This window comes from Aythya fuligula, chromosome 9 (assembly GCF_009819795.1).
Source record: "Aythya fuligula isolate bAytFul2 chromosome 9, bAytFul2.pri, whole genome shotgun sequence".
Taxonomy (NCBI): Eukaryota; Metazoa; Chordata; class Aves; order Anseriformes; family Anatidae; genus Aythya; species Aythya fuligula.
In genome coordinates, this window is record NC_045567.1 from 6,516,063 (window position 1) to 6,531,125 (window position 15,063).

A 15,063-nucleotide genomic window follows, 5' to 3' on the forward strand; every position below is an offset into this window, starting at 1 on the left:
CGGTGGGGAGCGGGGGCAGCGCCCCCAGGCCCGCCCGGTGCGGTGCGGGGGCCGGCACCCCGCGGTTGGGGTGCCCCGAGGGGAGGCCGCACGCTGAGGGCCCGGCTGCGGGTGCGCGGCCTGCTCGGGGGCACGGAGCGGGGAGGGGGGCGCGGTGCAGCTTCCGCCCCCGTCTGCAGCGGGCGGGGTGACCGGGAGCGGCCCCGCGCCTGCTGTGAGCGGAGCCCGGCCAAGCTGGCGGCGTGGTCTGGCCGTGCTGGGCAGGGGGGGAGCTGTGCGGGGTCACCGCCAGGCGCCTCTGCTGCCGTGGGGGGCTGCGGATCGATCTGCTGGAGCCCTTGTCAGTCCTCGGGGGGACCTGAAAAGGAAGGAAGCTCTGCTTCCCTTCGGGCTGCAGGGGAGGTTGCATGCAGCCAGCACCGATGTCTTAATCTGCTGACCCTTGCTGTAACATCTACGTTAAGTCTTTAATTCCCGTTTTCATTACTGAAGCTCTAAGTGATGACATTGCTGTTTTAGCGACGTAGGTGGGGCCATTCTAGGATTTTTTGGTAGCTGCCTAGCTTGCTTCGTGACAATTCAACATCAGCTGTCAAACTGCAGTACTTCTGGGCTATTACCGGTTCATGTGGAAGTTGACATTGTATTTCTAATAATCTCTCCTCCCTCTTTTTCTATATCTTTCTGTATCCGTATCCCCACCCAACAGGTTTGGTTGACCATTTTAGCAGTACTGGGCAGGGGTACAGGAGCGGAAGAAAATTGCTCACCAATTTCTACCTGATTTGATTTCTTAAAAGTAATTTTACTCTGTTAGTTTTTTTTTTTTTGAGAATCTCACCTTTCTCTGCCTCGTAACTGCATGTCAGTTGTAAATGTGGCTGGTATTGTGTAACAGAAATACTAATCCTGTGTTAAAAATAACTAATTCAGTACTTATTTTGGAATGGTGGGCATATGACGTCTAGCACCATCAATGAGTTGAAATGGTGCTTCTTTATTTCTTTAGAAAAGGAAGCTCTTCTAAGTGATTTTGCTGGACTGGTTCATGCATCAGCCAATACATCAACAAAGTACTATTTTCACATGCAGTCCCCACCCAATGCACATCTTAGACTTTCTTGACTTTAAATAGATTCTCTGAAGGTGTACGTGTAAGCATAACAGCAGTCCCATTCAGAAGCAGAAAATACATAGCATGGGAAGAACATCACTCTTGTTGGAAATAAGTTGGAAAAATAAGAATTCCATGTTAATAAAAGAAAAAGTGTTACAGCCTTTTACTAACATGTTCCAAAAAAGGCAGTTGTAACTGCTACAATTTGTAAGCAATTAGTTCCATGCACTAACTTTAGGACATGTCTTAGGACATTTAAACATAGTTTTCTAGGCTGTTTGCAAAACCACCATCGTGCACTCCTTCTAACTGTACAGTGATTGCAGGGAGCCTTCCAGAACGGATAAGCAGTGGACCTGGAGTTCAGTTTCATGCTGTGACACATTTGCAGCCACTTACTTAGCTCATATTTTATCCCAATGAACTTATTTGTCAGGATCTCTTTCCACAAACTGTGTAGCTACCACCCAGCTCCATCTGCTAATCGTATCTCATCCTTGTGGGGCCATAGCTGGGATGCCTGTAATGTTGGATCCTGACACAAAATCATATTTCATGGGAAGCTCAACTTTCCGCTGAGGTACTCGGTTGCATCGCTCCGAACTCACCCTTTTCAGGAGTCAAGCTGTTGATTGTATTTATGTTGTCTGTTTTTCCATTTGGTAGTCAGATAACCACTGTTGTCACTGTAGACAATGCGTTGGCCGTGTAAACTCAGGTGCTTTTATTGCAGAATCCCTGTAGTGGTTAAAATAGTCAAAATTCAAATAATCCACTTAAGATAGTTAGAATTCTTTAGAAAGATAGATACTATACATGTGAAAGACTCCTGGATTTTTCTTTATTTCAGTTAGGAAGATATTAGTTAATAACTTAGAGTGTAGGATGGTGATTGGTGGTGTTTTTTTGCCTTTCTAACTGCCTGTCAGAAAATAGGGACTTGACCTGTAATTGAGTTACCAAGCACCTGGACTCCCTCCTTCCTTAAAATACATTCCTGGCATAACCCTGAATGTCTTTGAGAACTAGTTCTTCCTGTTATGAGGCATAGGAGGAGGTTAGTGCCTTTCTGCCTCAACTTTAGGTTAATTTTGTGTTTAGGTACTCTACTGCAGGGGGGGAAAAAAAAGGCAATTCTTTCTTGAAGCATTGAGTAGCTTGGCTTTTGCTCCGTGATATGACCAAATTGCATGAAAATAGCTATATCTGAAGAATTGTGAAGCTAATGTTTCTCATATTTCCTTCTAGTTGAGTGATGTTTTCAGCTGTCAAGCTGTTTTACTTGATACAAATGTCACGTTGTAAGTATTTATTTGTCCTAGGTCCTAATTGAAGCTATGCTGTCGGCGTTAGTGTTTGTTTTGGATAATGGAAAGCAGCGATGCTTGTTCCCCTCATATTATTTTTTCCAATTTTCACTTGTATGTTTTTGTATGTCAGCACATCAGGGGGATTTCATTTTTACATTGTTAATTAGAAACAGGTTTGATTAATATTTCTTAGTTTAAGGAAGTTAAATTAAAATTGTTATTTTTTAAAACTTCAGCAAAAAGTATAATCTGTGAACAAGGGCGCTGTGGGCTGCTGGTACTCCTAGCCAGTGTATTAATGAGAAAGATACGTAATGTACAAGTGTAGCAGTATAATAATCGGAAACCCCTGGAACTTCCAGATTAGTGAGATGCATTCTTGCTGGTTCTGAAAGTTTCATTTCCCAAAGGCCTTAAATTCCTTCTCAACAGAGGGATACTGTAGGTTTGATATTCAGACCTGCAACTTACCTGTCGATGTGCCCGCCTGTTACTCTCATGCTGTAAGACGGGTCTGTGAACTTGCTGGCAGTCTGGGGACCTGAATTTGTGGTAGGTGGTAAAGAGATCAGAAAGTGTTCTGCTTGCAAGTGGCTCGGTGTTTTCCTGACGGCTTTTTGAGATCAGTTTTCTCACTGTTTATCTTGTCAGTCAGTATTTGCAGGGAACTCTTTCACAGAGGAAAGAGAAGCAGCAGGTAAAGTACATGAATGAATGTAGACCCAAGATAACGGGGTCGAGGGTTATCTCCGAGTCTTTGAGGCCGCAGTGCCAAATACAGTGAAAGGTGAATCTAAGGTAAGTGCTATGCAGCCTCATCCTGGGCTTGTGTAAAATAAGCAATTACCTAAAGGAAGAGAAGCTGGTGGTTCTTAAACAGTGCTAGTTACAATTATAGGTCAGCTGTACCAGCGCTACTGGGAATATTAATCCTCTTGGGAGCGTTTGCAGACAGTCCAGTGGCTGTAATGCTGAGACCCTCATCCACACCAGAGCTGTCCCTGCTTTCACTGCAGGGGTGTCCACGCGTAGCAGCAGACTGCAGCCCACAATGCTGCATGAGGGCAGCGACTCCTAAGCAGGTACTCCCAGCCTGAAACACCAAAAGGTTTTCTTGTCCAGCTGTCCCTGGAAATAAATCCCTTGATTTGAATGCTGGGCAGGATTAGCTTATGGAGCATATGCGTATTTCTTTCCGTGCATATCGTCACAGTAAGAGAGGTTGATCTGGGACAAGGGGTTGACTTGTTCTGGGGATCTGTGCTGAAGTGCTAGCAGAGCGTAAAGCCAAAATATGTCCAAATACATTAATCAGGTGAGGTGATGGTCTTCTAAATACACATTTGGAATCAAATGCGCTTTTTTTTTTTTCCATGGGTGCTCTCTGGATTAGGCTTGTGTTGCAGTCTTCCGAAATTCTTCTGTCCAAGAGATAGCAAGTAGAGACAACTGTTCTTGGTTTTGCTGTAAATCTGTTTTGAGTTTGTTTGGTAGCTATTTGTCTACCTGTTTTGCTGAGTGCATCGGCTCTTGTGCTGTTTTGTGCGGTTCAAGCTGAATATTTAATTTTCTGACTTGTCTGGGTTAGTAATGGTCTTTTAATCTTCTTTTTTTCCCCATGTGTTTTTTTGTTGTGGTGTTGTTGTTGTTGTTTTTTGTGGATTTACTTTAAGTTAATTAGTACCTACAGGGAGATTATCATGCCCTTATACAATCAGGTGTTTCTGATAAAAGTCAGCTTTCTTATAAGCACTTGGCAAAGCTCACAAAGGCTTGTAGTAAACACTGATTAGAGACAAAAGTCAAGTTTGGGATAGGTAAGATAACTAGGGTCTTTCATGACATTCATTAGAAATCAGTTTTTACAAAATGATTTTTTTTTTTTCCAGTTTGGAAGCTTTGGGATTAAGGGCTGGGTCTGTGTCCTGGCTTACACGTTAGCAAAGTGCCTTGCCTTGCTTCAGGAGTTAGCACTGTGCCCTGTGTTGCAGCACAGTGCAGAACTTCAGGTGACTCTCACTTGCCGACTGGCCACCTTTGGGCAGGGACACCTCACGCTCTGCCCTTTCCACTTGCAGTTTGTGCTCCGTCAGCAGGAGAATAGTTGCTTACCCACTTTCTCTGGTGAAACTCAGCTAATCTTGAAGAAAAAAAGTTACATATTTGTAACTGTTTTTACAAGTCACAGTTAGTAGGGCCCAGCACTGGAGATGCTGAAGCTCTGGTATTGTTAGGTAACAGATTTCTGGAGTAGTTTACAAAATCCCACGTGTGGTAATCAGAAGAGAAATAAATGTCACTATTTTCTAATTTTTGGGAAATGTTTTTCTGAACTGTGCTACTCCCTAAATTGTGTTAAACTACAAATAACAAAAAAAAAAAAAAAAAAAAGCCTGAACCAACCAAGCAAAAAACCTAGATTTGATCCTGGGAGGAGGGCAGCAGGAGCAATAGTGATGATCTGCTGGCAATTTATAGAGCACTCCTAAGCTGGAGCTGGAGGTGCCCGGCATGCCAGGGTGAGGAGCACAAAGAAATAGCTGTGTCTTTCACAGTACTTCCATTAGTATGTCAAATAAGCAAGGCTTGAAACATATTTTTAAGTAAAATACTGCTGGTGGCAGAACACCTGGCATGTTCCTCAACAGTTGCTTATTTTTACGGGTCACATAGTTACTGAGTTGTCTCTCTTTGTTTATCTACAGGCTGCTCACTGAGGTTTCTCATGAACAGATTATTTTGCCAAGCCTTGCAGTATTTACCTTAAAATTCAAGTCAGCTATGTAAGTCGGTGTGGTTCCCGGATTATCCTTGCACTTAGTGGATCAGTTCTAACTTGGATCTTGGTACTACTAAGCAAGGCTGGTTCCTCGGTGTTGTGGGGGGGGGAGGGGGGGGTTCTTCTACTTCTTAGACTTCAGGTGCCGTCTCTGTTGCATGAGGGTTTTTGAGGGCTGGGGAAGTGAGGTATCACATTTTGCCAGGAGTGGAGATTCGGGACTTTGCAAAGACATGTGAATGACATGGATCCACGCAGTTCTTCACAGAACTTCTCCGCTTTCTTCATTTGGAAGTTGCCATTTGAGATCTTGAAAATGGGGAGGGAAGAGAATTATAATCCAGCCTAGCACTACTGACAAGTTCATCTGAGACATTTTATCTTGTTTAAAGAAAGAAAGCCAACCCCTCGGTAAGAAGCAGTGCCCAGAGTGCTGATCACTGGAAATCATGATGTGAACGGCAGCAATCGGGGCAGGCAGCGAGTGCCCAGCTCTCCCAAGAAAGCAGGTGGTCAGCTGCTCCTCTTCCCTGGGGGTAAATGGCTCCTTGTCACGGAGCAATGCTTCAGAAGGCAGGCTTGAGAAGAGCAAGCATGGAGTAGCTGCATGTCTGCCCTCTTCCCTACCAGTCTCATAATCCATTGCTGGGGGCCTGCTCGTAACGCAGCTGCAGGGAGCGCCTGACAAGAGCTGCTGCAGTCAGCCAGCCTTCGGGGTGGCTTGGGTGTGCTGCAGGGGAGCGTGCAGCTTGCAAGCTCAGTGTTAATCTTCAACTTCGGAAAAATTTTCCAGTGCGGAGTAGCTGGAGCCAGAGGCATTAAAGGCTCCAAATTCCAGGCCCCGTTGCTGAATGGGGGCCGAGTTTTCTCCTGCTCGTTTCTTTCCCCTTCCGTAGTATTTATCATCACACAAATATAAACCCTACCACGTGCTTTCGCTTGAAAACAAGTCCTCATGTAACCTGCCTGAAATCAAATGCGGAAAGATCTTAGTGGCAGCAGGCTCCGGGGGATCAGAAGCAGAGGGGTTGCAAGAAAGGAAACAAACCCTGAAGCCGGCTGCCTGTGTTGCCTGCACACTCACATTGCCAGGCAGCACTGGCTGCTGTGGAATCGCAGGAAGAGCAGTGACTTGCTCAGTCTTGAAGACACACTTGAGACTATAAAAGCTCTGTCAGGCTGTACCGAGGGCTGGCCTGCCAGTGGCTCTCACATGGTATTGCATGTCATCAACCCAAACGTGTCAGGGGTTTCTACTGCTTGCAACACTGGCTAAAATATTTTGCTCCCGTACTCTGTGTATTCCTACAACTCCTGTTTTAAAAATTTATTTGTAGCTGAATATTAGGAGAGCAGGCAAGCAAAATGCTTGTTCAGTGATGCTTTAAAGATACTACTCTGAAAGCTGTGTCGGTCTGTTACTGGACAGCATGCCAGGACCTGACCTCCATCTACCCGTGAGACTGCACTTCTTCAGACTCACAAACTTAATTTCTTTCCTCAGACCTTGAAAGAGGGCAAACTTCAGTGTAATGTTGGAGTTAGGGGTGGGACAAGATGCCTTCATGTTCTAGAAGTAGGCTCTCTCTAGGTTGCTAATTCAAACAGACCATTAAGAGAACAGCATCAAACAATTCTTAGCAGTTGCTTGGTACTATCAGTTCAATTCATACAAACATCAGCCTTTTAGGATGTGACACTGTACTAACAACTGCCATTTCTGGTGTTTGCAGCAGAAAAGAGCTGTACTTGACAGACTCTGAAAGCTCCTTTTCCATGAAAGCCTGCAGGAGTTCTTTAGTCCCAGCTATTCCTGCTAATTTGTACTGAACTCTCCTTTGCATTTAGGAAGACGTTGTTTAAAAAATACTGATGAACAAATCTTGCAGCATTTAAAAGTTTGTTTCAACAAGCTAGCTGATAGTTATCTTATTCTCAGTGCTTGTCAGGGTCATACACCAGCTCTTCTTACTCCTTCAGAGGAGTGAATACTGAGCCCTTTGAGTTCAGTGCAAAGTATATTTCTGTGGTTGTTAGTGGATTTCAGACTGAGTTGTAACAAATGAACACCCTAATATAAATCTGTTGTTTAAAAAACAAAACAGAAAACCAATGAGTGCATACCATGTCTAGGTCGTAATTTTAAGAAGTGTATTTGGCAAAGTCAAGAGAACATGGGAAAAGGTTCAAGGGTAGCATTTATTTTCATTAACAGTGAAGTCCAAGAATTTGGGGTTATCTTTGGAATCAAAATTTGTGGATTTGATATTTTTCCCTCAGAGGCTGATGTGGTCGTAGTTAAACAGGAGTGTGGGTAATTATTAATTAGCCTGTGAACAAGCACCAGAGAAGCCCTCTGAAGAAAGCTGCTAAAAGGCAGCGTGTCCCTGGCTGTGCTCTCCTTGAGCAGACTGGGAATAACGCCGCTGGTAGCGTAAGGCACGCACAGCTTCCTGTGGCCTTCTTACAGAAACAAGCGTCAGACTTCTGGCTTCCCAGATTGAGCCCTACAGGGAGCTGTTCTTGGAACCAAGTGTGCCTTGCTGTACGGGGCAGGAGTTGGGAAGCACTCACAATCATTGCTGTTGTGGTACCACGTCCAAAAATACGAAGGGAGTTTGTTAATTTCAGTGGTATAAAATTGCCACGTTACAGTTTTTAGCAGCTTCCCTGTGTGTGTGGTGCATAAATCTGTTCTACCCTTAAGGATTTTTGGCACCTCTGTTGTGGTTGGGAGCATGCTGAACATTCAAAAGAAGTTAAAATTTACCACAGGAAGTTAAACATTGGAGATGCTGAGCTAGTTTCCCGAAGTGATTTGAACAGCATGTGATGAAGACTGTGCACCTTCACTACTTCAGAAACTCTTTTTGTCTGTTCAAATTTTCACTACACATTAAGCGATTAACAAACTGACTGAAGTGTGCTTGCGTTCAAGGGCAAGTAACCACAGTTATCACGCACATTACAGTTATTTCTTCCCATTTTGCAAATCAGCTGTGTTCAGTATAACATTAATTATACATTATTGTATTCTCTTTTTTTTTTCAGTTTAGAATACGCTGATCCTCTTTCTCTTTGCAGATGTGGAGGTACAGTTGGTGCAATTCTGACATGTCCACTGGAAGTTGTGAAAACACGGTTGCAATCCTCCTCTGTGACTCTATACATCTCCGAAGTCCATCTCAACACGGTGAATGGTCCCAGTGTCAATCGAGTAACTAGAGTTTCTCCTGGACCTCTCCATTGTTTGAAGTGAGTGTGCATGGGTAGTAGGTTTCTGGTTGGGCTTTTGGGGAAGGATTCACACTCTTATGCCTATTATGATGTTACTATGAGATGATTGCACATTTTGCTGTTCAACTGTATCACATTCTGTTTTTCCAAATGTCTTTCATGTGTCAGTTTGCACCGTGAATTAGTCAGAACATACATCCCCTGTAGGACTCACGGACCCAAACTATATCCTAAAAACTCACTGGGAGCAATGTAATGCTTAAAATTAGAATAGTTCATTTGGAAGAGACCTACAAAATCATCAGGTCCAACTCCCTGACCACTTCAGGGCTAAACAAAAGTTAAAGCATATTATTGAGGGCATTATCTAAGTGCCTTGTCAACACTGACAGGTATGGGGCACCCCCTGCTAGGAAGCCGCCTGCAGTGTTTGACCACTCTCATGATAAAGGCGTTTTTCCTAATGTCTGCAGAACAGAGGCAAGATTCCCTTCACTCTGGGCGACTCCATCTTGCCAGTGACGGGAAGGTGGCTTCAGCATTTGGGTATAGGAGGAAAATTTCCTTCCAGGAAAGATGTGCTCCTGCTTTTTGCATTAGGCAGACTCAGACAAGTGTAAGAAGCTACTGTTATCTGTAATGAATCAGTGAGAAGTAGTTTGTAGGCAACCCCTTTTGGCAGTTGCAGTGAAGGATTTAAGGGTTTATCAGGTTAGAGCACAGCATTTATTTAAATGGAGCTTGTACCTAAATAGCATGTTGGACAGAAGGTTTTTCTTAGTCTGGAAGTCTTGATTGAGAGTTTTTTGTTTGTTCATTTGTTTTTTTTGCAGGTAAGTGTCTGATGGGTGAACATGTTGGGAACAAGTATGTGAGTGGGTAGGGCTCAGGTTGTGACAAGGAAGGAGAGCTCCATCTGAAACACTGGCATTTGCCTTACTAACTTTCTCATGGTGGAAGCTGAGCAATTCAGCTTCTTTCCTGAATGTTCTGGATTTTCTGCCTTCTACTTAGAAATGAGTCCAAATAAATTGCAGGAGGATCAGATGTTTTTCATATGCTCCTCTGATAGAAGCCCTAAAATGCCTAAAATAGGTTGTTTTTCTATCCGTCTTTGCAGGAAACAAATTCAGAGTGCGGTAGAGGTAGTTCATGATGAACTTCATTGCTAGGGCTGGCTTTTTTTTTTTTTTTTTTTTTTTTAAATTGCTACTACACGTTAATTCTTGATCCTTGGTATGAGAATATGTATCTGCTGTTCCTTTTGTTCTTTGCTTAGATGTGTTTTATTCCTTGTAAGTATCAAATTACTGAAATGCCAAGTAACTTCTGTAGGTTTCAAGTTCTTTGAATACAACAAATATGAAAAAAAATAAAAATCCCAGATGACATGGCAATGTGCTGTGTCTGTAGAAATATGTAGTTGTAGAACATAATTATTTTAGGCCTCTGCTTTAAGATACTAGGGATTTCAGTGGATTTAGTGGGGAACTCAGTTTGGACCTCCGTCACTTATGCCTTTATCGATATTTGATGTTTTCTGATTTGTAGGTTAGGGTTTGGTTGTATTTTCTCACACCAAATTCAGTGCAGTGTTCCAAGGCTCTCATGATTGAGCTTAAAGTACTCGTCAAAAAGCGAGTTGAATTAGGCAAACGCTGTCAGAATTCCAGTTAGCTAACTGTTGTGGAATCACTTCTGCATCCTTAGTGTCAACAGAGGTGACTTAAAAGGCATCTGTGCCAGGAAACAAACTGAGAAGAGCTAGTGCAGGTGACTGCATTCTCTGGCAACAGAAGCAAATTCCGTTATTCCTAAATATCTGTTGGGCATATCATGTTGCTGATGCCTGTTATATCTAACCTCGACTGAGTTTAAACCAGAGGTCTTAATAATGGAAATCTGACCGACCTTGCAATGTGGATTGCCCCACATAACACTGGCAGGTCAGTTGAGGCCATATGGAACATTTGTACTGCTCTCCCAGCTGTGGGTTTGCTGTTCTCTGATTTCACTAAACAGTGCAGGCTCTGAGATCTGATCTTTAATGCAAAAAGGTTGTGTCTTATTTTCAGAGTAGAATTTAACTCGTGCAGCTGGTATCTGGGAATGCAGAAGAGCATCGATAACTACAACCATTATAGTCCTTTCTGCCTGCTGTTAGGGGAAATTCTGCTGTGACTTCTCTTGGATTCTTAGTTACTCCAGCAAGTCTTGGGACACTGTAGATCTAGAGGAAACAAAAAAGAGACTTTACTCATAAATTTCTCTGAGACACTGAGGTTCCTGCTGCTTTGTATGCATTCATATTTGTGCATACATGCATGTATTTGCAACACTTCATATTGTGGTGTAAGGTGATGTTCAATTAGTAGTGCGTTATGTGGGCACAGATCACGTGTTAATTGGGTACAGCTTTGCTATCATCTGATGCTGCAACCATGCTCAGCTTTATGGAATAAGCTAAGATTATCTCAAAGAGTTCATTCCAAAAGCATTAGAATTGCTTTTAGGATAACACACTTGTCTAATTAATGAGGATTTCCAAAGTGCTTTTGAATACTCTAATTATTGCTGTGAAGCAACTTTACTCACTCAGTGGATTCATATTAATTGTTGTGGCTATGAAGCTACGGCATTGCTGGACACATGATATGCTGATTTTCCTAAACAGTCATGGTGACTATTTCACACTGATGCAACAGTTCACAAACACTGCTTTATTTTTGATTACTGAGAACAAACTTTGTAAACTTTTGTTTTGATTTGACAGCAAAACTGTGGTAAAATAGACAATCTCAGCTGCTGAAAATCAGAATAGATTTGGAATCTCTTTCAGTGCTATGGATGACTTTCATCTGTTTGTTCTGATAGTAAATTGCAAGCAAAATGGCCATTTATACAATGGTAGTTTGCTTTATTGAGCAATTGACTTGTCATTAACCTGCACGTCTCTTTGAAGAAGAAATATTTGTGTGTATTGGCCCGTGTTTCTAAATAAATAAGCACTGAGTTTTATGTTGCAATGTCCAGTGAAGCAGTTAATTTCTAACTTAAAAGCTGTGCCTAACTGAATTGCTAGAGTAGTTTGCAGTGATAGGGACGCAGGTAGTCCTTGTTTCTCCTCCTTCAGTCTCCCATATCTTGCTGTACTTCTTAAAATACTGTGTCTGATTAGCATCTAGTTTGTTGGACAGATTGGTTTCGCTGAAACTGGATATTAATGGGTATCCTCGTAAAGTACCAAGATAACTTGTTGCATAATGGTCTTCAACCTGGTCTCATTGTTTTAAAAAAACGTAGTTTTGTGCAAAAGATATTCCAAACACTGACATATGAGTAACACCTTGCTTGATGTCTCAGTTGACTAGTTACCCCTCTGTTTCTCTGTAAGTCCCACAAAGGTGGGAGGTCATATCTTACCTACAGAGGTGGGGATTGTCTTTTCAGGAATGAGTTAAAGAAAACCCATTTGATGCATGGCCAGCGGCAGTGCTTGGCCAGGAGCACACAGGCAGCGGTTCAGAACTGATAAGCGGTTGCTGATGGATGGATGGATGGAGGAGGGAATACCTCCTAGCCTTAAGGGAGGGCCACTTCTCACATCGGGGGGGGTCTGTTTCCTTATATTTCAGCAGAGTCAAAATAACCACTGTAACTTACAGAAAGAGTAAAGCTAAGAATGGTTTCTAGTGGAACACTTTGTAGAGTATCTTAAATACCCTGATTACCACCAATTTTTCTCCTAATCACTAGAAAAAAGATCTCAAAGACGTTGGGCACTTCTGGCATAGAAGGAGCTACATTGTGGTGCTGCAACTGACACGGATGCCTGTAGGTTTGTGAAGCAGTGCCCAGTGTAAGGGGAAACTCTGGGGGAATAGGGAGGGCAGAGCAAGAGGTAGGGGGCTGTAGAAGGCTCCCTGACACTGAAACAGTTCACATACCACTAGAGGTCACGTGTAGTGTAGTTTGAATCTTGCAGTGCAAAGGTAAATCTTTCAAAATCATGTGAATGACACAGCACGTTTTGAAACGTGCCGATTTAAATCATATGATTTATAGGGACAGCGGAGGCAGCACTTCTCATCCCAATGGCTGCTTTACATTGAACTTTTGACGTGTACCTTACTGTACTGAGTCTTGTTGAATCAAACCAGGGTAGCACATGCAAAACCATGTTGAGGTTGCTGTCTTTTTGAGAAGAGTGGGTGATAGCTTGCAAAAGATGTGCTTGGCTGGGCATCAGAGTGAACGTCTCCTTAAACTGCCCTTAGGAGGCACCCAACTGTTCCTGTAGTTGAATCTTTATAAATTTTCCTGTTTTCCCTTTCACTCCCTGCCCCTCTCATCCAAAGAAAGTTCCCAAATTAGGAGCTAAAGGGTGATGAATATAGAGCAGAAACTAATATTTTTTCTCTAAAGCAATTTAGAAGAGCTTACGGGAACATGAGATTTCAGTGTTTAGTATTTTCTCTCTAATATAAGGACACTTTAACTGCTTAACAATAGGTAGCATCATATGTGCTTGATCTTTGGGGAGAGTCTGTATAGATGTCATAAGCCATTACTTCTGTCTTTATTTCCTGGATTTTTATGGTATGTCAAGCAGCCATTGAATTTATATTATGCCAGTTCTGGGAAATGATCCATCTTTTGTGGTGAACATTGCATTGTCAAGGTTATTAATGGATGTGTACACAAAGATTAGAGCTTAAAATGATTTTGTAATGGTTGTTAGTGCATTCCTTAATTTTGATGTGAATATTAAAGTATGTCACTTTTGTTTTCTAGGATGATCTTGCAAAAAGAAGGTCCTCGTTCTCTGTTTAGAGGGCTGGGTCCTAATTTGGTAGGCGTTGCTCCTTCCAGGTAAATACAAACAGACATTCAGTAAGCAAAATAATTTCAGTGAAATTTTGGTTGCTGTATATTTTTCAAGGGATTTAGGGTTAATTTCAAGTGTGGTATTGCATCTGTAGTGTAAACAGTAAATATCTAGTAAATAGAAAAAATTGTTTCAGGGTTAGTTTGTCTGAAACAATGAGTCACTCATGCTGCACAGCTCTAGTCCCACATCTCTGCACCAGCTACCTGAGCATTTACTAACGCCTCTTTCTGAATGTTATTTGTTATTGAGCTTCTTCCAGTTAAGAAGGAGAATATTTCAGGAGTTGCACATGTAAGCAGAAGTTTGTGCCTTATGCACAGGTAGATTTAGCCTTCAGTTAATCCATCATCTTCAGGAAGCAGTTGTGTGACCAGCTTCAAAACACCGTGTCTTTCTCCCCTCCTGAATTCTGTTGAAGCACAGACCACTGGCCTAATGCAGTGGGAAGTCTGTTTTGAAAAAGAGCAAGAATGAGTTGAGTGAGACACAGCTGTCACAGATGAGGCTGATCCAGCAGTGGGCTGGACTCCAAAAAGTAGTGGGGCAGTGGCAGAGAGTGCAGCAAACCAGATTGTAAATCTGGTCCGACTGGCAGTGGTGTTGTGGCTGTCAGTTGTTCTGCCCCAGCCTAAATGCTCTAGCTGCTGCTGTTAGCAGAGTGAGGTTTATTCAGACCTCAGTTACGCCAGTTTGAATTGATTCTCGCGTACAAGTGTTAGCTGAAGTTCATTCCAAAAATAGAATAGCTAAGGAAGAGTATGAAGGCCAAGATGTGTAAAACTACTTAGTCCTAATGAGGCTAGCTATCTTTTGGCCTATTTTTGTTCCTTTCTCTTCTGTTTTTAAGGGAAATGTCTTTTTGCAGCAGGAATATATATTCACAATGGTTTTATTCCTCCACTGACTTAGTGCACTGCTTCCCTTTACCTCTTGGTCTGAACAGAAGATTATTCCTTTTTCCTGGACGCCCAGTTGAGGAATATTTTAATGATAGTGGTTCAAGGGTCTTGGATGCTTCTGGAAAATATTATTCAAATACGTTTTCTATTCAGCATTGCTCTGTCTGCTGCTTGAATCTGACAGATAAGATGTTGCTATGTAGGTTCCCTGTATGAAGAGAAAAGCATGATTCAGCAGTTGGAATACTTTTATTTTAGCAGTTTTTTTTGAAGTATTAGGAATCCTTGAGGTATTTTCTGATCATTAAGTTAGAATTGATATGTGGAGAAGCTGAAATAATTCTAGTAGCTGTGTTCTTGATCTCAGCATATAATATTTCATCATTCTGAATATAATCCCCTCAAAAAGGAAATGAGTGTAAGGAAAATCTAGGGTCATGTTCTTTTAATCTGCTGTTGGGAAATTAGCATTTGAAGACTTTGCCACATGCAATGCTACTTGTATTTCAAAACCAGGAACCACCAACAAAAAACATAGGTCATAGGTAAGGAATTATTTTCACATTTTCTAAGCCAGATAGTTCCTGAATTGAAGAATGCAACTCTGCTCGGTAGTCCAGTCTGGTTCTAAATGTTCATTATGGATGCTTTCTCTCATTCCAACTGTTGCCATTGCTAGGAAGTTTTCTGTTCCTGTCCCTTTAATCTCTTCAGTTATGTTCTGTGTTCTCCTTCTATAATAAAGCAATGCATGATTGCAGTTTATATCTTTAGTACCTGCAGCTTTATTCACCCTTCACTAAAAGCATGCAAATGCACACCATGTGTGG

General features: G+C 42.3%; 1 protein-coding gene across 1 annotated transcript in view; it reads left to right on the forward strand.

Annotated features, from left to right (window-relative positions):
* SLC25A36 (solute carrier family 25 member 36) overlaps window positions 1-15,063 on the forward strand; it is a 29,784-nt gene that overhangs the window by 164 nt on the left and 14,557 nt on the right. Inside the window, exons 2-3 of the mRNA XM_032193156.1 lie at window positions 8,291-8,461; window positions 13,238-13,315. Of these exons, the coding sequence (XP_032049047.1) occupies window positions 8,291-8,461; window positions 13,238-13,315 (249 nt within the window). The remainder of the gene's footprint in view (window positions 1-8,290; window positions 8,462-13,237; window positions 13,316-15,063) is intronic.